At 36.8% G+C, this 25,652-nt stretch overlaps 2 protein-coding genes across 5 annotated transcripts in view; one reads left to right on the plus strand and one right to left on the minus strand.

Moving 5' to 3' along the window:
- Positions 1-554: 554 nt before the first annotated feature.
- piga (phosphatidylinositol glycan anchor biosynthesis, class A) lies at positions 555-23,664 on the minus strand. Of its 3 annotated transcripts, XM_008401758.2 has the most exons (10): positions 22,837-23,664; positions 22,484-22,507; positions 21,412-21,699; positions 21,166-21,195; positions 12,049-12,521; positions 10,389-10,659; positions 6,688-6,820; positions 6,180-6,312; positions 2,945-3,151; positions 555-1,956 (listed from the first exon to the last, which is right to left on the minus strand). In XM_008401758.2, exons 5-10 carry the CDS (start codon positions 12,484-12,486, stop codon positions 1,717-1,719), a joined length of 1,422 nt encoding a protein of 473 aa, XP_008399980.1. In that variant the 5' UTR covers positions 12,487-12,521; positions 21,166-21,195; positions 21,412-21,699; positions 22,484-22,507; positions 22,837-23,664; the 3' UTR covers positions 555-1,716. The 3 variants fall into 3 exon arrangements, with proteins under 3 accessions (XP_008399980.1, XP_008399998.1, XP_008399988.1); XM_008401776.2 differs by lacking the exons at positions 21,166-21,195; positions 21,412-21,699; positions 22,484-22,507; positions 22,837-23,664 and adding an exon at positions 15,507-17,939; XM_008401766.2 differs by lacking the exons at positions 21,166-21,195; positions 21,412-21,699; positions 22,484-22,507; positions 22,837-23,664 and adding an exon at positions 13,534-13,702.
- A 157-nt stretch (positions 23,665-23,821) lies between these two features.
- appb (amyloid beta (A4) precursor protein b) overlaps positions 23,822-25,652 on the plus strand; it is a 37,570-nt gene continuing 35,739 nt past the window's right edge. Inside the window, exon 1 of one of the 2 annotated variants that reach the window (XM_008401700.2) lies at positions 23,822-24,019. In XM_008401700.2, the coding sequence (XP_008399922.1) occupies positions 23,960-24,019 (60 nt within the window). In that variant the 5' untranslated portion in view covers positions 23,822-23,959. The remainder of the gene's footprint in view (positions 24,020-25,652) is intronic. The other variant, XM_008401719.2, reaches the window with a different exon arrangement.

The following is a 25,652-nucleotide window of genomic DNA, read 5'->3' on the forward strand; positions in this document are numbered from 1 at the left end:
TGCATGACTGGAAGTTGCACAGATTCTCTTATTGGAGCTGTGGATCTCAGCAGTTACATTGACCTTCTTGACTGATCTGTGGATTAACATATTGATCGATTGACATCTGTGAGGTGTTTAAGCCTGGGATACAGTTTAATCTACAGTTCCTATGAAAAGTATTCACCCCTGTGGATGTTTTACCCTCTTTTATTGCTTCTACGCATCAATCATGATTATCAAAATTAGGTTTTCTTTCGGGTTACCGTTTTAACTTTATGCATTCATCTGGCGCGGCATCTTTGAACTTCAGAAAATAAAACAGACAGGTAGAAACAGTTTTTAAATGTAAAAGCATTTTTATTTCCTAGATTGATTTTAGGTCAAATGGGAAAAAAAGAAGAAAAAAACTCATGACATTAAGCTTTTTTATAAAAGTACATTTTATAAGTCATACAACAAGGTCCACTTGTAACAGAAGACAATATACTGCAGCTTTTTGGCTGTTTTTTTATATTTAGATATGTTTTCCATTCCCCTTTCTTTCTTTCTTTCTTTCTTTCTTTCTTTCTTTCTTTCTTTCTTTCTTTCTGTGCAATAATGGCACTGTGCAAAAGATTAAAATATGAGTTCTTCATGCTTCTTTTCCAGAGAGTCAGATTTCTGTCTCAAGTTTTTACAGCTGTCTTAATCTGTAGTTTTCAAGACTGTTTGAACATTCATCAATAGTTTCCTTTGGACTCTCCCTGCTTTTTTTTTTGTGCTCATTCTATGACCAGTATGCAGTTCTGGTACTTGGGCAGTATGTGGGTAAAAATGAGTGAAAGCTGCAATATGTAACTTTTATAAATATGATTTTTTTTTTTACATATTTGTTAAAACTGTCACCATGTTGTGACAGTAGCTTATGAGAAAGATAATTTGTGAAAAGATCAATCTCCTGCACCTCTTCCCAGAGCTGCCTGATCAATAACAACCAATCCGAAACAGGAGGAGGGTCTTAGCGCTATCAATCATCCTCATGTACTCACTCCTAAGTGTGCTAATGGGGGAGAAACAACTTACCGCTACAAGAAAACCATTTATTCACCATCAACAATGACCATGACAACTATACTGAGCATTCACAACAGGCTTTGCTAGCTGCAGCGTAGCAGAGAGGTGGGGAGAGAGGATGAGTAGCGCCACACTAGTTTGTGATTGATGGTGCGAAGGCCTGCCACCTGGCTCTGATTATCACTGGGAGAAAACAGAGGAGCACTATTTTTTCCAAAGATTATGTTTTGTACCATAGTGTTATGACATAGTGACGGTTTCAACAAATACGTAAAAAGCAGACAATGTGGAGGAGAAAAAATAAGGATTAGAAATAAACTGTCAACCTGCGAAATTGTAAATATATAAACTACAAAGATATTCCACCCAAAACAATTCAGAACTACAAATCAAGACCAGTTTTAAATACATTTTAAAAGGAGTTTCTTTATACTTTCTTTAAATTTTAAAGGAAAGTATAAAGAAACAAAGGAGGACTTTTTTGCACTGAACCATATGGTGTATAAATCTTTAAAAAGTGTACAAACACCTTTAACACAAAGTCCCTATTGTTAATAAAATGTAAACACCGATAAGGATTCTCCTGAGCACATTCACAACAACGTCGGCTGGACTTCTGCAACATGGCATCAAGAGCCGGAGATAAGAAGTTCTTGTTTACGCAATTCGCTTCATGGCGCGTTAGCAACCAGCATCGCTAGACTTTCTACTCTCCTTCCACAGTCCATGTGGACCTGTGGCATCCACAGCCAAGTCCATGTGCCGGTCTGGTGCCAACCACCGCAGGAGCAGCAGGAACAGGAAGTCCAGCACGGCAAAAAAGGCGAAAAGGGAGCCTGCAACGGGGCCGCAGTGAGACCTGAGTCTCCGTAACCTCCTGTCCAGTGGAAGCACCTCTTCTCCAGCTACTCTGTCATACACCTGGGGGGTCAAGGGGAACAGCGACAATTACTGTAGAGCATTTACCTTTATCTGTCAGTGAGCTACATAAACATCAACACGTACAGAAGGGAAAACATAAACAGTAGACTTTCGAAATGAGATCATCCACCGATCATAATCATGTTGGAAAAACTGAGCCACCCACCCCGAGTGGTTGTGACTGGGCAGGCTCTGTTGTTTTTGCAAAGTGTGAGTTTTCATTGCACAAGGCAGCATGTCAGCACTTGCCTAATACCAGGCAATGTTTGAGCTTACAAGAAAGCAAAACTCATTTGGATTGTTATGACCCAATTATCTCCAAAAATATAGTATTTCTTAGGAGAAAAAAAAAATGAATAGATTAAATGTGACGTCTGAATGTGTTTAATCTAGGAAAATGTCCTTGTACTGAAATGATATTGTAAAACATGTTCATACATAACTTTGTGTATTTTGTGCCCATTGGTTGCAACGTGTTTTTTTTTCTTTATGTCGTTTCTACAAATAAAACATATCTGATATGAGATATGCCAAATATGATGAAATATAATCTCAGAAGTTGTAGAGGTGATAAAAGCACTTCCAAGCCAATAAACCTCTACTCACATTTTGTTATGGCTAGAGCCGTCTACTTTCACTTAGGATTTGGCTCTGAATCAATTGAATTTTGACCTTTTAGAATCTCAATTTGATGCAATTTTGTTTTCTTTCCGTATTATCCAGAAATTTCCACATTTATTGGGAAAGATGTGTTACAAAAAATAATAATTAAAGGATGGATTTTTTTTTTTTGGGTGAAATTATACTACAGCAAAAACAAATGATGACTTGCGTGTCTCTGTACGTGGTGACAGCTGCAAGCATTCATGTCAAGTTCCAACAAGAACCAACCTAAAACAGAATCCTGCCAGTTTTTGCACAAAACCATCTTTTCTTGGAATTTTCCCCAGTTACAGTCAGAGCCTGTTGCGTTATTTTACAGTCTTACCTTTTCAGTCCTCTCGGCCACATTTTTCCACGTATAGAGGTTCTTCACCCGAGAGTGGATGGAGGCGGGTGAGGGCACCGAGCCAGACCTCTGCTTGGAAATTACCTTCTCTAAACCGGCACACAAGGAACGAACAGTCGGCTCACACAGTGTGATCAGTTCCTCGGGCAACACCTCTGGAATTCCACCCACACGAGTGCTCACCACCTGGTGGAAAACAAACGCATGATCAGGATCCCCTCGAGTCAGACATGTCGATTTCCTCAGATGAGTCAAAAATAGTTTCTTGGTATCACATATCGTCACACTGAGAGTGGAAAAACGGAGCAGGTGTCATAACCTGCTTTACTATGATAGTTGTAGATAAAACCAAGAGCTTCCGCATTTCAAGTAAATGTTGTGTAATTGGTGAACAGGGTTCTCCTGTGTGTGAGCTCAGTGGAAATGCAGCTTTTCTCTGGAGGCCTTAGGGCACAGGTGTCAAACTCAGGGTTCGCGGGCCAAAATTGGCCCTCTCAATATTAAAGGGACATACAAATTAAACTTTAACAGCTGTTTGCTTAAATATTATTTTATCAGTCAAATCAATTCAGTTTTCTTTTGTGCAGAGCCAAATTACACCAATTTAAAAAGACGCTAGAAATCGCTACGTTTTAAGAAGAGCTAATCGATCACAGAGGAAACTATAATGTTTTAACAGTTTAATGTCAATACATTCTGCAACATTCTGCCCTTTTAGCACATCCATGATGTAGATGTGGCCCAAACCTGCCTTACAGGCTTGTTAGAGGACATAAGTGAGTAGCAGACGGGATACAAAAGTGAAGAAGTTTAAAGCAGGTTATAAAACAATGTGCTTGAATCATCATCAGTGGAGCAATATCGATTCATCTGCAAACCTACCGAAGCATGGCCTAGTCAGAGTCTAAAGCTAAACCTCATTAAGAATCTGTGGTAAAATGGTCCCCATCCAATCCTACTGAGTTTCAGCTATTTTGCAAAGAAGACTGGTCAAAACGTCCAGTCCATAGAGTTTCTAAAGCTGGCAGAGAGATAACCCAGATCAGCAGCTACACGAGAAGTGAGATTTACTTCTGCAAAATGCTGAACACAAACATTACAGTTTCAGTTTTCAGAATTCAATTTATTATAAACAAAAAGTAATTATCCTTTAAATTCTTCTTTACAATCACGCACCACTTTGTGTTGGTCTGTCGCATGATAACCCAAAGAAATACATTAAGGTTTTTGTGGTAACTTCACAAAAAATGTTAAAATCATAACAAGAAAGACAGAAAAACAATCAAAAATAACCCAACACAATAAAACAGAACAAGTCTCTTGCAGATCTCAAATAAATTGCCATTTTATTGAAACAACCGCATCTTGGTTGGTGTTCTGCTGATCTTTCCTCTAGATCAGCGTTTCAGATAAAAGCACAGGGATCTCCTGTTTGAGAAATATGACCACTGCTGCTGAGTGAACAGTTTTTAGTCTTTTATTGCTACATAAGTCGATCTGAATGAGTACCCGGATTCTCTAGACCCAGTTTTTAGAATCAACCATCAGTTAACTGGAAGGAAGATTGCAATACTTGAAACGTGGGATTCTCTCGTAAACCGAACAGCTGATGATACATGTTGCAACCATAGCACTAATATTTTCACTTCAGCTTTTTGCTTTCCAGCAGGGTAAAGGTTGCTCTGCTAGTTTAGCCACCAAATGGATCAGTTCCTCTGGTATTGTCATCAGACTATTATTCCCTGATGGTCTGATGCAAATGTCCATTTGCATAATCCTGTTTCTCACTCAATGACCACAGCTGACCTCCACTGTCAGCTGTGAAAAGCTGATTGTTCAAGATGTGCATTCATTTATGTTGCCGCTTCATTAAATCATTACATACACCCGTGTTCGAAATAATATCAGCGTTTAAAAGTTCAAAATAGATTTTCTTTCCATGCACAGATAGATTACTAGTATTTACTGCGCTGTTCAGAAACGATGTCTCAATGTTTCTTTACAAGCTGAAATAGTTACTGCATGAACTGCAAACATATTTACAGCTTAGCTTTTTCTGACTCCTTAAACTAATATTGGGTTACAACAGCTGCTTCCGGGAACACGCAGAGCTATTTGTTGACAGCTTGGTGTCACTTTCAATTGTTACAGAGCACATTAGACAACAGCAGACAGTATTTAATCACTTTGTTGCAGATCAGCAGCTGAGTTTTTGTCATTTTTGCTACGTTTTTGTACGTTTTGGTCTCATTGCCGTCTTTCTGGTTTTGGCCGTCATTTTTAAACTGCAGAGATCGTTTTAGCAGAGCAACCGTAAATTTTCCTGCACTCGTCTATATATAACTACCTCTAGTCGACTTTTTAAATCAGACTTCTTCAAAGTAAAACGTGGAACGCCCCATTTAGCTCTGGAGACACACTGCAGTAATAAGGCCCATCAGATTGGCGCCTGCTTTCCACAGAATGAATTACATTGCTGATTAAACTCTGCACTCCTTTTGTTTTCAAATGAGCACCACTTCAAAAAAAAAAAAAATCCAGTTACACAGGATGAGCCGGATCATGYGACTGCTGAATCTGATTGTTTTCCTTCGCTCTACGACGCTTACAAATAAATGATTAACTCTGTAGAAATGCCATTTCTCCCAAAAACAATAACTGATCTGGTTATTCATGTTGGATTCCATTACTCTGAACATAATTGCACTTCCCATTACCTGCACACAGGAAATATTTTGTACTCTAATGCTAATTTTAGTATTTATCTATGCGAGTGTAGCTTATAACTACACTGAAACAGATTAGACGTCACTTTTTTTCTCCCATTTACATTCAGAATTGAAAGATTATGTTAATATTACTTTCTGATATTTTCTATATTTCACTAAAACCGAGCAACAAGGCAATGTCCTTATGGCGAGTAATAAAAAATTCATTTTCAATTTGCTTTGTGTGCTCACATGAATTACTGTGGTTGCTGTTGCATCACCAGACCAGATAGGAACACAGTGATGGGAGTCAAAAAGGAAGGCTTGTTTTTGTTCTTGTGCCAACTCAACCACAATAAAACAGAAGTGAAACTTTTCCAGACAGACTAGAGAACAAGACTGCACAAGACTGTTTTTCCATCGAACATGGAATTCCGTTTTCTTTCAGGGATTCCCTTCTCACTCTGATTTCATAAACCTGAATAAGGGTTTGAGTGACAGCACACCTGCAGTCCACAGCTGGCTCCCTCCACGATGGCCATGCAGAAGGCCTCGGTCAGCGACGTGTTGAGGAAGATGTGACCTTGAACCAGGACGCCTCGCACGTCTTTATGTTCCAGGGCACCGAGCAGACGTACCCTGCAGGAAAACAGTAACAGGATGCAGATGCATTTCGTAAGGACAGCGTCTGGACTTACGATCAGTCACACAAAGACGTGCCAAGATAAACTCAAAAGTAGCTCTGGGGAAAAGTTTATCTTGATTAAAAGCCAAAAAGCATTGACAGATTTAAGCCAAAACATCTTTTGAGTCACACCGACAGAGCAGGTCTGATCAGGAGAAAAAGTGTTGCTTATCATTCTTAAGGGTGATTTTCCTAGGAAAATCATTCTTCTTAGAAATGATTTTAATACAAACTGTGTCCTTATGAGACTAAGTGAACTCTTGTCCCTGGATGACATATCCATCGATGATATAGATCATCATATAGAACTTGTATCCGTCCAGCAGTACCTGTCATGAAGTTGGTATTTTTCTCTCACTTCCTCCAGCACGAGTCTCTTCGGTCCCTCGCCGCCAATTAAGAAATGCAGATCGGGATGTTTGAGGCAAAGTTCTGGGATTATTCCGCCAAGCAGGTCGATTCCTGAACATGAACATAGAATATGAACTCGGTTAAAGGGAACCAGCCATCTACATTCAGCATCATTTTTCAGGCAGACGTTCTGTGACTCAGGACATGTTTTCTCATGAGGCTCATTTGTCAGATCAAAAAAATGTTTTGAAAATAAGAACCTTTAAGTAGATATGAAACATACCTTTCATTTAGCTCACATTTCTGTAGCAAAAAGATGGTTATTCATAATATTCTAATGTTCAATGTCATGTTTCCTTTAGATACAAGTAAAACTCATCATATTTAACAGAAATAAAGGCTTGAAAACGCCACTCTGTGTGTACTCATTTTGTTTTCTATAAATGCCAGATTTCTGTAAGGCAAAGCCTTGACCAAGCAAAAGATTTTTCCAACTGAGCCATGAAACTCTGCAGCTGCTCCAGCGTTACCCCGGCCTGTATGTTTAAAGGACATCTGCAGGTTTCAGCGAGTGACTTTTTAAGATTATTTTTAATGTCACTCCTCATCCTGATGTATTACAATCAAACATAGCAAAAACTCATATTTCTGGAATCTGCCTGAGGCTCTTGGCAGTGAATGGGCTCCTCTCTCACTGTATATAGATCGCTACGGTCTCCACATAGTGCCAAACTTAAATGTTTTTGTTGTTTTTCTATTTTGCACAGAATGAACCTAGCGTCACATGGGTTGGCTCAGAAGTGAGCCAGTTGTGAAAAGTCAGTCAACGGGCAATAAATTTGCACTTACCCATAATGGACACAAAAAAAAAACAAACATAAAAATAAAAATAAAATCGAGATAGCAAAGTAATATTAGCAGCTAGTTACGGGGTAACCGCAACTGCGTTAACTGACAAAACTCAATGACGATGTCTGCACGCAACTTTTTCCTGACAGAAAAATCCTGCAAGGAAAAAAAAAATACACATCTGACATTAAACAGCACTGCTACAACAAAACCTAAGACTTGTGATTAACAAATCTAAGGCCAATGTACCTTTTTCTAATGAATTTAAGACATTGTAAGGCCTTATTTTTAGAAACATGATTTAAAGTACATATGGACACCCTGGTTAAGGTGGACATATACATCTTGCTGGGTTTGCAGTAAAAAGCAGATCCTTTGAATCTCCAGATTGCTAACTGAGCAGAGCTCTGTGAGATATCCAAACCTGCTAACTAAACTTCTCCCCATCTCGTCATTGACCTATTTGATGTGGTTTTAGGTTTTCACGATGGTGTTTGTTCACTAATGTTCTCTAGCAAATCTCCGATGTCTTCATAAAACAGTTGAAAAAGATCAAGTGGTATGAACACCTTTGCGTGCACTTTAAACAGATTTAACGCTCCAATCAAGTACAAGCTCTTGGCAACAGAACAGAACGGGTCCAATACCTTTCCACATCATGGCAAGGAAAAGACATTGTTTAAAAATTTAAGTTTTAACACAACAGGGTGTTTTCTAGACCTCTAGAGAAAGACTAAAGATGATTCACAAGTCAGTTTTCGCTCAAGCACTTTATGTCTTAGTTGAGACGAAGCTTCTTCAACATTCATGGGTGTTTTGTACTCCACCACCACCTCATTCTGATTTATTGCCACAGATGAAGGATGAAGATTCAAAATGTCAAGTTTGAGTTTCAACACAAAAGTATGTTTGTTTTTACAGGTTGTTAATACCAGTGTAGGACTTCATTTAAAGTGCTTTCACCACTTTAATGTTTCTTAGTGTTAACAAAATTAACAAAACATTAAACAAAGGTTAATTATTATTAAACATCAACTTGATTAGAGAGAAACGTGGAGATAACAGATTGAATATGACTCTTTAATAAAATATACTGTTGGCAACAGCAACTAATTAGGGTAATGATTAATACAATGAAAGGCACTTTGATAAGCCTGTTCACTTACATATTTCCTGTAAAAGTAGTTGGTGACGTGGCATGATAAGGTTGTGAAACAGTCAGCAAGTTCCAACAATTTGCAAAGGTGAAAGAGAATATGTAAGGCAGAATTTGTTCTTTGTTATATAATGCTCTCAGGCAGAACCAGTTTTATTTAAGAGATGCTCCGATCCTGGATTTTGGGGTACCACGCTTGATTTCTTCATTTAAATATCTGCCAAAAACCATATTTGTCAGTCCACACACACACCGTGATTTCAGTCTCTAACATCATAATACATTGGTGTTTACTTTAAAGGTATCAGAATAAAGGGGCTATGTGTCATGCGTGCGCAACTCGAACCGGGCCAACATTTAAATGTTCACTGGTTACCATGGTTTCCCGCACTCCCGCAAAAGATGTTCAAGCGAGAATACACCTTTTGACTTGCGTAATCCAAAAGTAAAGAAAATCTTTGAGCACGTGATGGGTTCTCTCAAAAAACTTGTCGGTAACACTTTATTTGAACGGGTGTGCATAAGCCTGACATGACAGTGTCATAAACACACCTGTCATGAACATAAAGAAGTCTTTATGAATGTCTAGGACTGTTGTCATGAAGTGTCATTCGGTAAATAATGACACTTTTTATTTAAAGTTGCTCTAAAAGTCCATTAAAAATGCCAACTTTGCATGATTTTGTAAATCATGATAATTTAATGCAAAGTTGGCATTTTTAATGGACTTTTAATGCAACTTTTAGAGCAACTTTAAATAAAAAGTGTCATTATTTTCCGAATGGCACTTCATGACAATTGTCATAGACATTCATAAAGGCTTCTTTATGTTCATGACAGATGTTATGTCATGTTTATGACAGTGTCATGTCAGCCTTATGCACACCCCTTCCAATAAAGTGTTACCGACAAGTTTTTTGAGAGAACCCATCACATGCTCGAAGATTTTCTTTACTTTTGGATTACGCAAGTCAAAAGTTGTATTCTCACTCAAACATCTTTTTACATTAATGCCTTCACAAGCCAGGACACCTCGCGCATAATTATTTCCATGCAATAAGACCTGAAATGGTGCCACAGACCGTTAACTTCTTGAAAGAGTTCCAGGCTCTTGACACACAGATCAAAATTTCTCAAAATGTCACCCTTACTGAAGGGTGAACTGACAAACCCTTTAGTAAATGTTTGTTTTTTTACTATCATTATGTTGCATCATGCACTGCAAAAACAAAGACAACCTTTAACCGAGTACTAAAACTGGTTTAACAAGGACAGCATTTACTACGTCTCATAAGTACGGAAGCTTAACGTTTATTATTCCTCCTCGCTACAAGCAGGTTTTAATCAATTTTATGCATTCATTTTGGTGTAGATTTTTAGCACTTCTAAATTTTGTTTATTGTTGCAAACTAATGGAATAAGACAGAGCCAAAGTAGTACGTGGCAGTAATTTAGAGGTGCCGATCATTTTTGGCCACTGGTTTCATCATTTTGGACACTTTAATTTTCAAGTCACACTTAAAGTTTCAGATGAGTTTATATTGAGACCAGTCAGCTACTTTCTGACTGGCTTTAACGGAGTTTTGGATCCTCTTCTGAATCACAAAGCCTCTTAAACTGTAAGCATCAAAGAAGGCACAAATAACCCAAAGTAGACCCTCAGTATCGCTTTACCTTTACGGTAGACAAGCCGGCTGATGACAACAATTGTGATCCGGTCGGGTGGACGCTGTGACGGGTCCGGGGTGAAATCCGTGGGGTCGACAGCGTTGGGGATAACGGACACGATCTCTGGGTTGAGTGCTGCGCGTAGAACCGTGTTCTCCTTACTGGTGTACGAGACGCACACGATGTGGTTGGTATCACAGAGCGACACAGTCAGGAGCTTGTTGGTCAACACGGAGCTGACGTCAGCAAAGCCGAAGAGAGAGTGGTCAGTGAACACCTGAAGAGAAAAAGAGGCTTTTAAGTTCGTAACAGCGATGAAATGAGAAGAGTTTGGTCAGATTCTGGTTTCTCTTTAATGCTACAATTTCCCGGGATCAAAACTGTATGTAGCCCTTCCAGCAAACATTAAAGATGCATTATTTATATTAGCAGCAGAGGATAAATTTCATTTTGTGGGAGAGAAAGATTTTATTGTCTATTTAAAAACAAAGAAAATGACTATGGAGATCAAATTCTATATGTTTCAGCATTTTATGTTAGTTACTAGTATCAGTTACTGTAAACAGCCCTTGATGTTTCTCAGTGAATGTAGATCACTAACTTATGGTGCATCCACACCAGCCCTGTTTGGTCCACTTTAATCAAACAGTGCTTGATTAAAGCACTGTTTACTTGAAAGTCTGGTTTACTTGGGCAAGTAAGAATGTGCAACTGAACTCTAGGTCGCAAACTTTGGTTAGCCTAAATTCCTAGGTCTCAGTTTGGTTGAAGTAAACTCTGGTGCAGTTTGAATAAATATGAGGTGCCAAGAGGACCAGAGACCGCACTAAAAGCAAGAACTAGACTAGAAGCGCAGGGCATTCTGGGTAAATACAACCAAAACAAATGTGTGTCTCTAGCGCTAGTGGGACAAATATCTTGTGGTCTTTTGCCAAAGACAAAAGAGATGGCAACCACTAAAATCTGACATCTCTCCATTTGTGTACATTTCGTGAAGAAAGAAGTTCTTAGCAGTGTCTTCTTCAGAGGTTTTCATGTTGTTTCTTGGTGCAGAGCCACCACAGGCAAGGAGGGCAGGGAACAGGTTTTTCAAAGGGTTTGGTTGATTTGAAACAGTGCACTGTGAACCGCCTGAAAATTTAACAAACGTTGCAATTTTGGACACCAATCAAACCAAGTTTACCAGACTATCAGGTGTGACAGTATCTTAAGATACTTCATCTCTAGATTGTCCACAGAAAAATGTAAGATACTGAAAGGACCAAAACTTCAGTAAAATGACCAGAAAGGAGCTGAAGTCTAGCTCTTGTAGAAACAGCCAGAATGAAGATATATCTCATTGTATCAAGAGTACAATTACTGTAATTTTTCTTTAAATAGCTTGTTACATATTTTATGTTTCTTTTGTAATTTTTTTAGACTTTGATGACACCAAAAACTGCTGTTTGATTCTTGCTCCCCCAGAAAAAAAACAAAAAAAAACGTCCATGCTCAAGAATGTTTTAGTCAAAGGAACCTGGAAGAGCCGAGGCACAGCGTGTTCGCCAAACAAACACTCCCTAATCAGGACAGACAAGGCCAAAACCAGTCTGACTGAAGTCACCAGTATTTTAGTTTTTAACAATAAATTATCTGCAGCTGATTAACCTAAACACAAATCACGTACCGTGTTCAGGCCCAACGTCTTGGCGTGGAACAGTGCATCGTGGGCCATAGCAGAGAAGGAGCTGTGTGCGTGCACCACGGTGATGCGCTCCCTGACAAACACACAGCGCAGCAGAGGGAGGCTGTGGAAGCAGGTGGTGGCTGTGGACTGGTTGTACATCACTTGCAGGGGCAGGTAGTAGACCTTCAGGCCGTTGGTCAGGTACCGGATACCTTTCCTACTGCCATAGGCGTGCGTGGCGATTACCACCTTGTGTCCCTTTTCAATCAGACACTGAGACAGCTGGTAAATGTGACTTTCTACTCCTCCCATATTTGGATAGAAAAAGTCTGACACCATGCAGATGTTGTGCTTCCGGCTGTGGACCTTAAAAGCGTCTCCAGATTCAGTCTGAGATGAGGGAGTGTTCGTTGATCCAACTTTCCTTCTCTGGCCCATTGTTCAGTCTTCTGCTGGTCTGAAGTCAGTCAGTCCTGAAACATTTGTATAAGAGATCAAATAAAGAATCAGCCAGAGACACCTGATAGAAAACAACCAATCCAAAGGAAAATTTACCAGACAAAGGTAACATAGTTGAAGGATAATACACTTAATCAATATATTACAGTACACACATAAATACAAGATCAATCAAAAAGGAAAGTTTTAAGCCTCTACTTAAGAATAGACACATGGTCTAAGACTTTGATTAACTTTGCTTGTTTCTCTAATTTATTTATTCTACTTCAGAACTGATTACTGTCATGCTCTGAATGACTAAATCCATATTTTACCCGATTGATACCAAATTACCAGCTGGTGTGTGGGTTCTGAAACATTTTTGACATTCAAAATTCTTCAAATTTCCAAAATTCAGAGCTCATTCTATCTTTTTTTGATAGATTTTTAGATCCATGGATGGATGGATKGTTGAAAACGTGGTTTAATTGACGGATGGACGGAGGAGCGGATGGATAGATGGATCATAGCTAAAAATACATGAATGAATGATGGCAGAATCTGCAGAAACCACACAATGCATGCAGATGGATATAAACTTCCATACTTTTCCAGACTGATGACTTCTGGAGTTACTTGCATGATGTATTTGAAACAAAAATGGCATTAGACCACCTAACAGTTCAAAAGCTTCACAAACTTAATGTTAAATATGCTTAGATATTTAGAACAAAAGAAAAACCTCGATGACAAGTGCTTTCATACGTCAGTCGCTGTCAAATCAGCTTTTATCTGTAGTTGTTTCCTATGACGGTTGTTTTAAAAGCGGTTTTCTCCTCTCACTAAATATGTCGGACAACGTAACTAGTGGACCCCCATTGCTACAAATATAATTTAAAATATTTAACCTCAGGTTTAAGGTAACAAACACAGGTTTAGCTCCATTCATCACGGCTAACTGATTCATTAGCATTAGCATTAACCATCCGTTTCTTTTCCCCTCTTGGCGAAAACAACTTGACATTTCCGTGATCCTAACTGTCTTACCTTTGACGTAAATGTCAGTCTTGTCACAACTTGTTAGACAGACATTTGGACTTTTAGCTTCGTTTTTCAGTGACTATCTCAATGCTAATCGCATAGCCGCCCCCTTTAAAACATACTGTGGAGACACCGAGATGACGTAAAAGTGAAACCACACAGTGTATGGCATGCCGTTAAACATAAAATCAGTTTAACCATAAATTCCAGAGGAGTAAAATTGGTTAATGAATTGAGATAATATTTAATTATTTATGTAATAATTAATTGTTATTAGTTCATTATTAGCTATATTATAGCTATAATGTAATTTTATTTAGACAAAACACCTAATTGAGATATCTTTAATCAAATTCTGACAAGTACAAATGAGGTAAAAATTACAATTAATTTGTAAATCCATTTGATCCATTGTAGATTTCTTGAAATGTAGATTTCAATTCAAGAAATCATTACTGAATAATTTCAACAATTAAATTACAACTAGCCATAATTCCTAAAAAGATATCTTAAATGACATCAATATTAAAGATATCTTAAATGACATCAATATTAAAGATATCTTAAATGTATTTTTATGTAGGAAATATAAAATTTGACTAGTGAAAGATAAATTGTAGATATATTTTATGCAAATAATAACGACACAAAAACTAATTTAGAAATATCTAGAACTGTAATTTTGACAAGTGAGAATTGCTTTTATGATATTTCAATATCATTACTAATGTCTTGAATAATTACTCTGTCTAGTCAAAGCATCCCAGATTTACGAAACATTTAGAAATTTTAATGAAAAAAATGAAAAGAAATGGGAAAAAAAGTTTGAAAAATGCTCAATTTTAAGCTTGGGAATGGGTTGACACTAGTACTTTTAGCTCTCTTAAGTTATTGTCAAGTGCTATGTGTGTGTTTGAAGAAAATAAATTGAAGATATTTTATGGAGCAGTCTTCAAGTTTATGAAGTTTTTGTTCTCTGCATATTCTACATTTTGGCATTTTTTGTCAAGGACACCCAACATTCTGCAGTCAGTGTTTGGATAGCTCAGTGGCTGCGCTATGGGGGCTACTCCCCTAGCATTTGTTTTAAGTTATGAACTGTCATAAAATAACAAAAAAAAAATTGTGATGTGTATATTTAAACTCATATTATACCCCCCTCCCTAACTCCTTCTGAATTAGGGAAGAGTCATAACAATTTCTCTCCACACCATCCACAGGTCCATTTTACAATCATAATCATTTCTGCACCGATTTATCATAAAATGATGTGTTGGGCAAGTCATCACGAAATGTGCACATCATAAAATTTTAAACTTTGTACAAAATGAAAACAAAACATCAGCAATCTGTTTTTATTATTTTTAACATAAATATAGAAAATACTTTTTGTTATTACTAAAAATCCTTTGCAACCTTAGTTTGTTCTGTAAAGGATTTTTTAAATTGAATTTTTATTTTAAATGTTGCTTCTAAATATGGTAGATAATTAAATGTTTTGAGAAGTTAACACCTAATTTTTTTAACAGACATAAACACCCAAGTTACAAACATAGTTTATAACTAAAAATTGCAACGTAGCTGTAAAAATTAACTATCATGACCTCTGAGCTGTAAAATATGTTATTGCCACACTTTGTTAGTGGTTAATCCAGTTCAACAGATGGCAGCGTTTATGGAACATTGAAACCTGTTATTAACAAGCATCATTTATCTTTCCAGACTTCTCTTTTGACAGTAAACAAAGAAGCTATAGTGGAAAGTGTTGAAGTAAGACGATATGGCAAGTTTTGTTTCTACAGTTGCTATCATACCCGAGTCAACAACACATATATCACATCCTGCAAACCCAAACATGGAGTGTTTGGGTTTGGAGCTAAATGGCAGGTGTTTTATAATCTTTCTGTTATGGTTCAGTGTAACCTATTATAAATCAAATCAGATACAGAATATAACCACGAACAGATAAGGTGAATCACCTTGGTAAACTGAAATGCTGCAGAAATGGATCAAGAGGCAGAAACTCACTTTCTTCCCACCAGAATGCGTCTTAACAAGCCCGACCACATGACAGCCGACGCAGCAAGCTTTCATCATCCCGTTGCTCAACACTTAAAGTCTCTTTGAGTGGCACAGGGCTAATTTGTTTTTTGATTTTGTGGAAGGTCGTTGTGAAAGTAAATCTGAGGAAAATTTACTTACTGGCTGGGAATGTGCAGCTCTTTGTCTTAGAGCATTAATCTGAGTTGACACCATAATGTTTACTTCACCTATAGATGTAGAAACTATTCCTGATCATCGTATTTAAAATGTACATATTCGAGAGACAAATCCGGTTCCATTTGATCAGATATATCACTTTTGTCACAGTGACTTCATTTCCATATGTAAATGTGTAACAAATTTTACTGGCAACGTGTGTATATTGGGTTATTTGTTTCCATGCATGTCATCATCTGGAGTACCACATATTTTTTGGTTAATGAAAAATAACATTTATTTTTTTTCTGCTCTTTCTCAACTCTACATTTCATTAGGTTGCTGCACACAGGGTATTGTTCCATTTTCTTCTAATTGAGAATATATGTCTTGATCTCTTTCATTATTCCTTACCGCCAAAGTAAAACATTTTGATTGTTAATATTTTTCAGGAGAATATTGAACAACGCTGGACTCCAATAAAACTCCTGCGAACAAAAAGATACTAGAATGTCTCTGGTGGTGGGCTTCATCAGCGTCATCCAAGAAAAGCTGCTGAGTCAGATGATGTAGCGATTTTTTAAGGAAGTAAATAAAAAGGGGATAAAAGGTCATGGCCAACCAAGTGTGAAATAAAAAAAGACAACATAATGACTCTTCCTTTGGCTTTGGAACAAATGAAAAATTTATCCCTGAAATACTTTCTACCAAGAGTCTTTTGTTTTTGCTTTCTCTTTTAATGTATCTTGAGTCCTGGTGTCACTGTGAAATAAGAAATCCCTGTTAATTTGTCACACTTTACTGAAGTTAATGTTCTAATTGGGGCATTAAAGCAAAGAAAAAAGAGGCTACGAAAGATGTACTGTGAATCCATTCCTCTAAAATTTGGTCAAACAATCTTGTATACATTCACTTTTATGTCACAATTAAAACACCGACATAAAACACTAAATTCAATGAATATTCTTTGTTGTTAAAATTTGCTCTGTTTCTTTTATAAACTTTCATTTCCTTCTTTTAACCATAAAACATGACGTGAAACATAGAGTTCCTGTATTATGTAACCTGAGAAAGACTTGTCAGCTAATTTTCTAGTCAAAGAAAATAATTTTGCTACTAAGTTTCACAAAATATATCTGCTGAGAAAATGATGTGCATATTTGTATTCAGCCCTGTTTAATCTTATGCCCTGAACAATAATAAAGCACAGCAATGATCAAAAACGTAAAAAGTAAACCTTGTAAATTAGTTTTGTGATTTACTCTCATTATTAATTAGAGTTTTCAGTGAAGGCCTCAGACGTTTGTTACAGAACCAACTGCATCAAGAGGACCAAGGAACACAGCAGACGGGTCATGGAGAAAGTTGTGGAGAAGATTGTAAATTAATGTGAGAAGCATGTTGAACCTTTTGGCCTACAATGTGAGCATTGTGTGTTTGAGAAAACATGAAACAACATCCCTCGCCTTGGGGATATGAGAGTGAACTGTTTGACCCTGTCATCTGACAAGTGATCACAATGCAACAGACTGCAACAGACAGGTTGCAGTCTGTAAATGGACTGCAACCATTTTTTGGTTGCAGTCCATTTTTTTGGACTGTAACCAAAAAATGGCTGAAGATATAAGCTGACAGGCTGGACGAAGTGAGCATTAGTCAGAAAAGATGTTTTACGTCAAAGCGCATTCATATAGTTTCTAGTCTGTGGTAAGAACTGACTATAAACCTGACCGATCTGACTGAGCTTGAGTTGTTTTGTTAAGATAAGTGGGCAGACATATTCCCTTCCTGATGTGCAAAGCTTGTAAAAACATTAAGGTGTGGCTGCAGCTTATTGATTCAGGCCTGCTGAATACAAATGCACTCCACACTTTTTAGATTTGTATTTGTGAAGTATTAGACACATAAATGAGAAACACAACAGAAATACTGGGAAAAGAATATTAATGTAGGAGAACACAGGGAGATGAATACATGACGTGATAGACAGATAAACTGAAGTAGCAAAATCAAAATAAATGAAAAACTTTCTCTGTCTTTCATAGGGGTGCAGGGAGCACACCCACAGCTTCCCCTACTTGGCATCACTGCTTGTGTATGTTGGACCTCCAAGCTGTGGTCTTTATCCATTCACGATGCAATTTGTTCTCTAACAAGTTGTTAGAGAACAACATTTAACTAGCATTTGTTCTCTGATGCTTTCACAGAATAAATCTCTAACAAATACATTCTATTTACTACGTATTTACTGTACATGATTTGTGATGGATTATATTTAAGGGTATAAGAATGAGATCTGAGTATGTATCATTTTTCTCAATATATCTGTGAAACTTTTATGTAGCAGAATAATTATTTTGGAGACTGATTTGATAATTTGAGACTAATCTAATTTGCTTTATGAGACTTTCTTGTTCTTTGTAATAAAAGAAGTGAGTCAGGTCTCAAAGCATTTTTGATGGTATAAGAAAAGGAAATGAAAGCTTATAAAAGGAAATAAAACGAACCATAAACAACATTTTTCTATTACGTTTTATTTAAAAAATGCTTATAAAAACATTTTGCACATCAGTCTTTCAAATACCAATATAAAAAGGAAGTGTACAGTCTGACTACATTTTAGGGGCAGGGAATCACAGTACATTTCTTTAGCTTCTAGCTGCATCTCCTCCGTGAACTGAACATTGTTACATCTGATCTAACCAGATCTGAATGAGCACCTTTCCTCAGTTACATCCGTTTGAACATTAATTTGAAACAGGGAATCAAAAACAAAAGACAATTGGTAGAAAGTATTCCAGGGACCAAAGTTCATTTCCTTTGTTCCTGAGGAGGAAGAGTCATTATGAGCTTTTCCTTTAAAAACTTTGTTGACTCTGACCTTTTATTCACATTTTGTCTACTTCCTTTAAAAAGAAAACTCCACAGTTTGAATCAGCAGTTTGCCTTGGATGACCCTGATGAAGCCCACAAGCAGAAACATTTTAGTATTTCATTTTCTCAATGCAGTTTTATTGGAGTCCAGCTCCTTTTGTTCAAAATCCTCTCTAAAAATATTAAAAATCAAAATGATTTTCTTTGGCAGTAGGGATTAATAAAAGATATAAAACATCTTGAATGTCTTCCAAAAATTATATACTTTCAACTGAAAGGAAAAATGAACAATATCCTATGTACATCAACCTAATATAGGTTAAGAAAGTGGAAACAGAAATAAACAAAGAATTAACAAAGAACAAAGATATGGCACATATGATTACATTTGTGGAAAGAAAGAAATATTAATCACCCAATATCTACATAATGCCTGAAAACATTTGTTACATATTTGCAAATATATAGATAGAAATGAAGTCACTGGAAATAGATTTGCTTTGCATCCCTCTTGATTATATACATTTTAATTACAATGATCAGATTTAGTTTTTACATCCAGCTAAAGTAAATATTACTGTAACAGCTCAGCTCAATGTAAAATCAGATTAGAAAGCTGCACAATCTGTCAGGTGGTCTTTAAAACTTTACGGATGTTCCTCCTATTGAGAGTTCATAAACACCAACAAACAAATACATTGTCAGGTGCTTAGCAACAACAAATGCAGGATGCTGGTCGAGAGCTTATAAGACAGTTTACACGTAGTTGCATCTTCAGTCTTTTGATGGCTCTTGTTAAGACACATCCTGATGATAATAGGTCAGATCAGAATCCGAGCAGTCTGGAGGCTCAGAGCAAAGGAAGTTATTCTTGATCCATGTCTGCTCTGCAGCAGAGAGCAAGAATAAGGGGTGGCTGCAAGCGTTTTTTATCACTGCTGTCTTCAGACAGCGTGACTGGATCTTTGCAGTCCAAGGGTGCCTCTTCGTCTGTCTTAATTGGCTGGTTCCTTAGTTGATTCTTAGTCCTTAGTTGTATCCTGTTGATAGATAAGTACGAAAACTTAATTGTCGTGTCTGACAACAACAAAGTGCAAATTTAAATAAACAAGTTCACATCGTGTAGCTGCTTAATAATGCTGCACAAAATGTAGTCATACCACAATTCTGATTGTTTTTAAAACATTTGACTTTTTTATTTTTTTATTTTTATTTTTTTACTATTCTACATTAACATTTTACACACGTGCATGGTGTCCAGTCAGAGACTCAATATCACTCATACGTTCTCACCAACTTCCTGCTTTCTCAAAATGCTTTATTTCTCAAATATTACCAAAGGACGGGCTAAATTTGCCTGGCAGTTGTAAGTACAACGTTACAATCGTGCCTTTAAGTATCTATCTTTTTTAACAATTTAACCAAAAATTTGATGTTCACTGTTTTGCTCAACTTCTCAAAAGAGATTAATAAAAAACCAAATTTAGAAACAGCATTTAAAAGTAACCATAGAAATTCAATAAAAATTGCAGAACAAACTAAGTTTACAACAAATCTTTTACAACAAATATTAAAGCTGTTTTAATATTAACATCTTTAATATTAAAGATGTTAATAAATCAACATCTTTTACAACATCATGTTATTGTAAAATCAACAACATCATGTTGTTGATGTTGTTTTTTTTTTTATGTTTTCTTTTGTTGTTRTCATTTTCTAATATCAGTGTCCTGAATCTTTCCATGACAACGCTTTGTTGCTATATATGCTTAGATCTGACCCAATGAAATCTAGCTTTAGCAGCCGTAGACCAGAAATTTGGTAACATATGAAGACAAGGGCAGATTCTTAGTTTATAAAGTTTGACATTTTGTTTACGGTGTGCATAGAAGATCTAAATGTAGAAATAATGAATTAAAAAGTGAAGACTTTTAAAAGCTGGTTAATTTGGAATTCTGCAACACTCACCATAAAACAGCAAAAGTGCAGCCAACGAGCAGAAGTGCAGATATGATGATTAATGGAATATACACCTCTGGACGGTGATCGTTGTTTGAAGTGGAATTGTCTCTCTTGACTGTTTGAGTTATAACTCCTGGAGTTGGGAGGAGGGTATACATAAGTAAAAATGATCTACATAACAAACGGTCTTTGTAATTTTATGACACTGTTCTTGACTCAAAACAATCAACAATTTATTTTAAAATTGTACACCATACATGTATATCATAAGTAAATGAGAATATGGTGAGAAAGTTCAATAATTTCATATCCTTTCACTTTTGTTTCTGAAAGTGAAACTCATATTTATCCATATTTCCTTACAAATAGAGTGAATTATTTTAAGCCTTTATTGCTTGTAATTTTGAGGATTGTAGCTTACAGATAATAAACACTCAAAACTCAGAGTCGGCATCATTGAACTTTTTCACAGCATTCTATTTTTCTGAGATCTACCTGTAATGAGCTAAAACGTGGGTTTAATGTTGGAAAAGATTTTAATCTGGCATCAGAAATGAATCATATCAGTTACAACTTTTGAGACAGCTTATTACAAGAACTAACCTGGACATTCTGTTGAGTTTATGTTGACTTCTGCAAAGAGAAAAGAAAGGTTGTTAAAAAATGTATGACAGAAATTTTTAAGAATGATTTAAAGTTTAAGTCTGGGCATCACTGTAAATGTTTTACAAAGCAAACATTTTAACATCATTTATCATTGCTCTGGTAAAGAAAATAGCTAAACTAAAARTACAAAACATAAGTAAACTCATTATTGGTCAAAATAATTGGTAAAKAATTATAACTTACTTAACGTCACAGTGCTTCTGGAATATGTTTGTCCTTCAAAAAAATGACAACTGTATTCGCCATCGTCCTCTTTCATGATGTTCTCCAAAAGGATAGAGCAGTTTTGGGGATTTTCATTTAGAAACATTCTAATCCTGCCTGTGTAGTTGTTGCTCGTTGTATTGCTGCTATTTAAATAAATTGATGTGTTAATCTTTTGCCACTTTAATCCCCCTGTCATTCCCGAGCAGTTGCATTGCAGAAGAACATCGGTATGTTGACAGCTTTTGACAGTAATGGGTGGATTATCTAAAATAGGAAAGAYACAATGATTAGTCCAAATAGTCAGTTCTGCAAAACACATGTTTCATATTTTTCAGAGCATAATTAAATATTTATTGAATCTTTTAAAGAGAAAACACTAAAACATTTGCTTTTGTTTCTTGGTCTTTTCTCTGCAGAATTGTTAAAAAAAAAAACCGACAACCCTCTTTTCATCATCATCATGTGGTTAGAATCTCTTCTTGGTGTTCGGTATAACATTAACTGATGTATAACTGAATAAAAAAAATACTTATAAATAAAGAGAGTTGTTATTTATTGAATAATATTTGTCTTTGAATGTGGCCCTTTTCATTTGTTTAYCTAAAGCAAATTTACAGACACATCCTATTCTTCTTTGTTTGCATTGCTGTTGGAGAGCAGTAAGAAGGAAACCAAAAGGAATCTTCAATTTGGAGCTGAAGGTAAMCAGGAACACAATTTGTACCTGAATGCAACTTAATCCCTGCTGAYATGCAATGAGTAAAAGTTTGGTTCAAATGACCTGCATAACAATATAAAACTAAAATTAGCTGCAAGCCAATAACATACATCTACTAARGTCTATCCTGGTATGGACAAACTCTCTCTGACATTTCAAAACCTTGTCTGAGTGAAAGGATGAACATTTTGCTGTATCTTTGATGTACCATGTTTAACTGTATAAACATTACCTATAGAACTATTGCACTGCAAAACTCTTAAGCCAATTTAAAGTCACTTTCACAAACAATAAAATTACTTCTTAATAGTTTATTACAAAAAAACTGACCTTGTGTTGTTTGTAGGAAAGACCCTGTAAATGGAACAAAATGGAACTGTTAGATCGCATTGAAGTAATTTAATAATTGGTAAAGCATGTCTAAAGTTTAGACATGCTTCTTTTTTTTATAACAAAAATAAACATTTTGCAAAGTCAAGCAAGGCTGGACTGTGCTTCATCAATTACAATATAAATTAAAGAACGCTAAATTATTTTTGCACTCTTAGAATGATAAACAAATATTATAAAGCAATAATAGACTGCAAAATAAGTCTTTCTGTGAAAGGTTGCTTTATAAAGTCAGATGGAAAAATTAAAAGTAAAGAGTAAATGTCTTGTAGAATATTCAATTTTTAACTTACCCAATATTACGACAAGAAAAAGTGGCACATGATGCACTCCCATTTTTTCTCTCTCTTTCTATGGCTTCCTTAAAAATCCAGTTATCTGGACAAATCAGTTTTCGTTTTTGAGAGTTCTCCTGGTCTGAGGCTGGAAAGTCACATCCTTCTCAGATGCAACATTACGCACACTGATCTAGGAAGTCCAAGAATTCCCCCTGTTAAGTAAGTGAAAGCTAGAAGCGAAGAAAAAAAATCACCGGAACAGGGCTGTCAAAAGTCAATCGCGTATCCTCCCACATGTAACTGCAGAGGGGGYGAGGTTATGCAGCACCAAGTTCTCAGCCTTTTGATTTATCAAAATTGCTTTTTAGACATGAAGTAACTGGTACAATGTAACCGCAAAATGTGATCATTTGCATTAGCTCAGTGATCGGTTGAATTATGCTGCCACAAGTACAGGTATGATTTCCAAATGGACTTTCATTTCGAAACCAATCCCTGTGTATCCGTTTTATCGTGTTAGGTTCGCATGAAGTTAATTATAAAGTTGTCGGTCTGTGGAAGTTTAAAGAAAAGCCAAAGTTTATAAAAYGTGGGAATCATCCGAAGAATTTGGTTCATAGCTAGAAAAGTTGGGAAAGCGAGGGATTTATTTATTTATTACAAAAGTAACACATCTGTAGTGCACTTAACTTTATTTTCTACACACTACGCTTGGGGCTCCATATTAAACTCGTTCAAACTCTAAACCTTTCATTATGCAAAAATGCACAGATCGGTTATCCACTGATTGGTTTCTCTGATGGTTGTCTCCATCATTCGTTTTAAATCTACATAAAACTCCTTCCAAAAGTAAGCAATAATGTCTTCCCTGTAAGATTTTCTGCAGACGGAAGATTTTTGCTCAGATCGGCTTCACACATACACACAATGTAATGCAGCCCCCCGCCCCCGTCCCTGCTCCAATCCCAACACAATCTCCAGCTTTACACCACCGCCACCTCCGGGAGAAACAGGGAAGGATCACCGGGATCGGAGAGCCTCGGCTGACACGTTTAAATCTCTCTTTAAACGTTTCTCTTTTAATCCAAGCGACAAAATCCGTGGTCACGACGGTGGTGCTAGATATCAGGAGGCCGGTATGGGGGAGCACACGGCGTTTCTGCTCTTACTGGTGGCGACCTTGACGCTTTCATCTGAGGTGAGCATAMAGCGGAGAAACCGCAGCCTGTGGCGGGGTGTTGGCGAGCTGTTCCCAGGCTCCGATAGGTTGCGGCGGGCCTGTCGATAGAAACGGTGGGACCGATGTGGCGCATTCAAATAACGGCTATAACGTAGATGTAACGGCTAAACCGTAAACGTAAGGCAGCCTGTATAAAATAATACAGGCTGCCTTACTTATCTGACAGATGTAACACGGTTTATTATACTAATAAACGGTATCCACCTATATTTAAGCTTACAAAATGATTTCTTCTAAGCATTTATAAGATCTTTTTTCAGGGGCTCATCTCGATAACAGGCCTGTTAGAGCACAAAGATTTACTGCGTAGGATAAACAGTCACATCAATGTCCAGGCCTACCGTTAGATGTCAGTGATTGACAGCTAGGTCTTTGTTGCCATGTTGGATGTTTTTAATCTGGTTCGAAATATTTTTGGAATCCGCTCAGAAATACTCCTTAATTAAGGTTATTTTTCTCGAACAGATTCAGATGCAGGGCTCAAGTCAGCTAACGTCTGCTAGCTTTATTCTATAAGCTTTAATAACAGCTTTGGCTTCTGCTAAGAAAAAAAAACAAGATTTCTACGTCAGTTTGGTCTTTTGAAGGTTACACGACACGACGGACATTTCACTTTTATTTGGAAATATCGAGCTGTTGCTATAAACAGGATGGAGGGTTTTGCCGAAGCTATTGTGCGATAGCTGCGGGCTRGTGGTAAACTGCTGAGGAGAATGGAAAAAAGATGCAGACCGATTAGTTTCACTCAGCAAGATGGCGCCTGTAGCTCCTGTGCTGCTGCTGCTGTGCTGGACCAGAGATGCTACTCTGCTCAGGCCTGTCTGCCTACACCGTACATTACCAGAGTTAACATGACATTTCTGGTGTAATATTTCAGTAATACACATTTAGGGTCTCAAACTCTCTATTGTGGAGTGAAGTTGAAGATTTACTTCTATTTCAACCCACTGAGTAACAACCTAAATTTCACTCAGTATAAAATACCTGCACTTAAAGCAAAATTCTAATATTTCATTCTAAAAGTTTATTTAAAACGGAAAATCTTGTATTGTGTTTATTAAAATATTTATTAATGATGTCTCCACTTAGGTCCAACACCTGCATAGTTATTACTATGTTAATCCAACAGTTTACTAGATGTAAAGCTATAGAGAGAAACAAAAACTTTGTCAAACCTAATTTGAAGCCAGAGGCTTTCTTCACAAAAACAACAAAAATGGCAGAAGGACAGAACATCTTATACTGTAAAGTGTCTCCATAGTGAGGCTGTACATTATATTACGGATTTATGGTTATTGCAGCATTACAGTATGAAATATCAGCATTGCAAAGAACTATTAACTGGACTACTAATTGTATGCAAGCACCATTCTCTCAGTGTCTCTTTGCCAGTTAGTCAGATTTATTTTTTAATTCAGAAGAAATTCTTTTAGTAGGGAAGTGTGATATTCTGTTAAAGTGATTAAGAAACTGAAATTAAGTTGTTTCATTGCCAAATCCATCCATCCATCCATCCATCCATCCATCCATCCATCCATCCATCCATCCATCCATCCATCCATCCATCCATCCATCCATCCATCCATCCATC

The sequence above is a fragment of the Poecilia reticulata genome, linkage group LG2 (genome assembly GCF_000633615.1).
Source record: "Poecilia reticulata strain Guanapo linkage group LG2, Guppy_female_1.0+MT, whole genome shotgun sequence".
Taxonomy (NCBI): Eukaryota; Metazoa; Chordata; class Actinopteri; order Cyprinodontiformes; family Poeciliidae; genus Poecilia; species Poecilia reticulata.

Bases quoted from the DNA above. Each gene is read 5' to 3' on its own strand.
- piga (XM_008401758.2), bottom strand. From the start codon at position 12,486: ATGGGCCAGAGAAGGAAAGTTGGATCAACGAACACTCCCTCATCTCAG. The intron at 6,821-10,388 runs GTAAAGCGATAC...GTTCATGTTCAG, and splicing joins CCGGCTTGTCTACCGTAAAG to GAATCGACCTGCTTGGCGGA. The intron at 3,152-6,179 runs GTGTGCTGTCAC...GTTTTCCACCAG, and splicing joins GAGCCAGCTGTGGACTGCAG to GTGGTGAGCACTCGTGTGGG.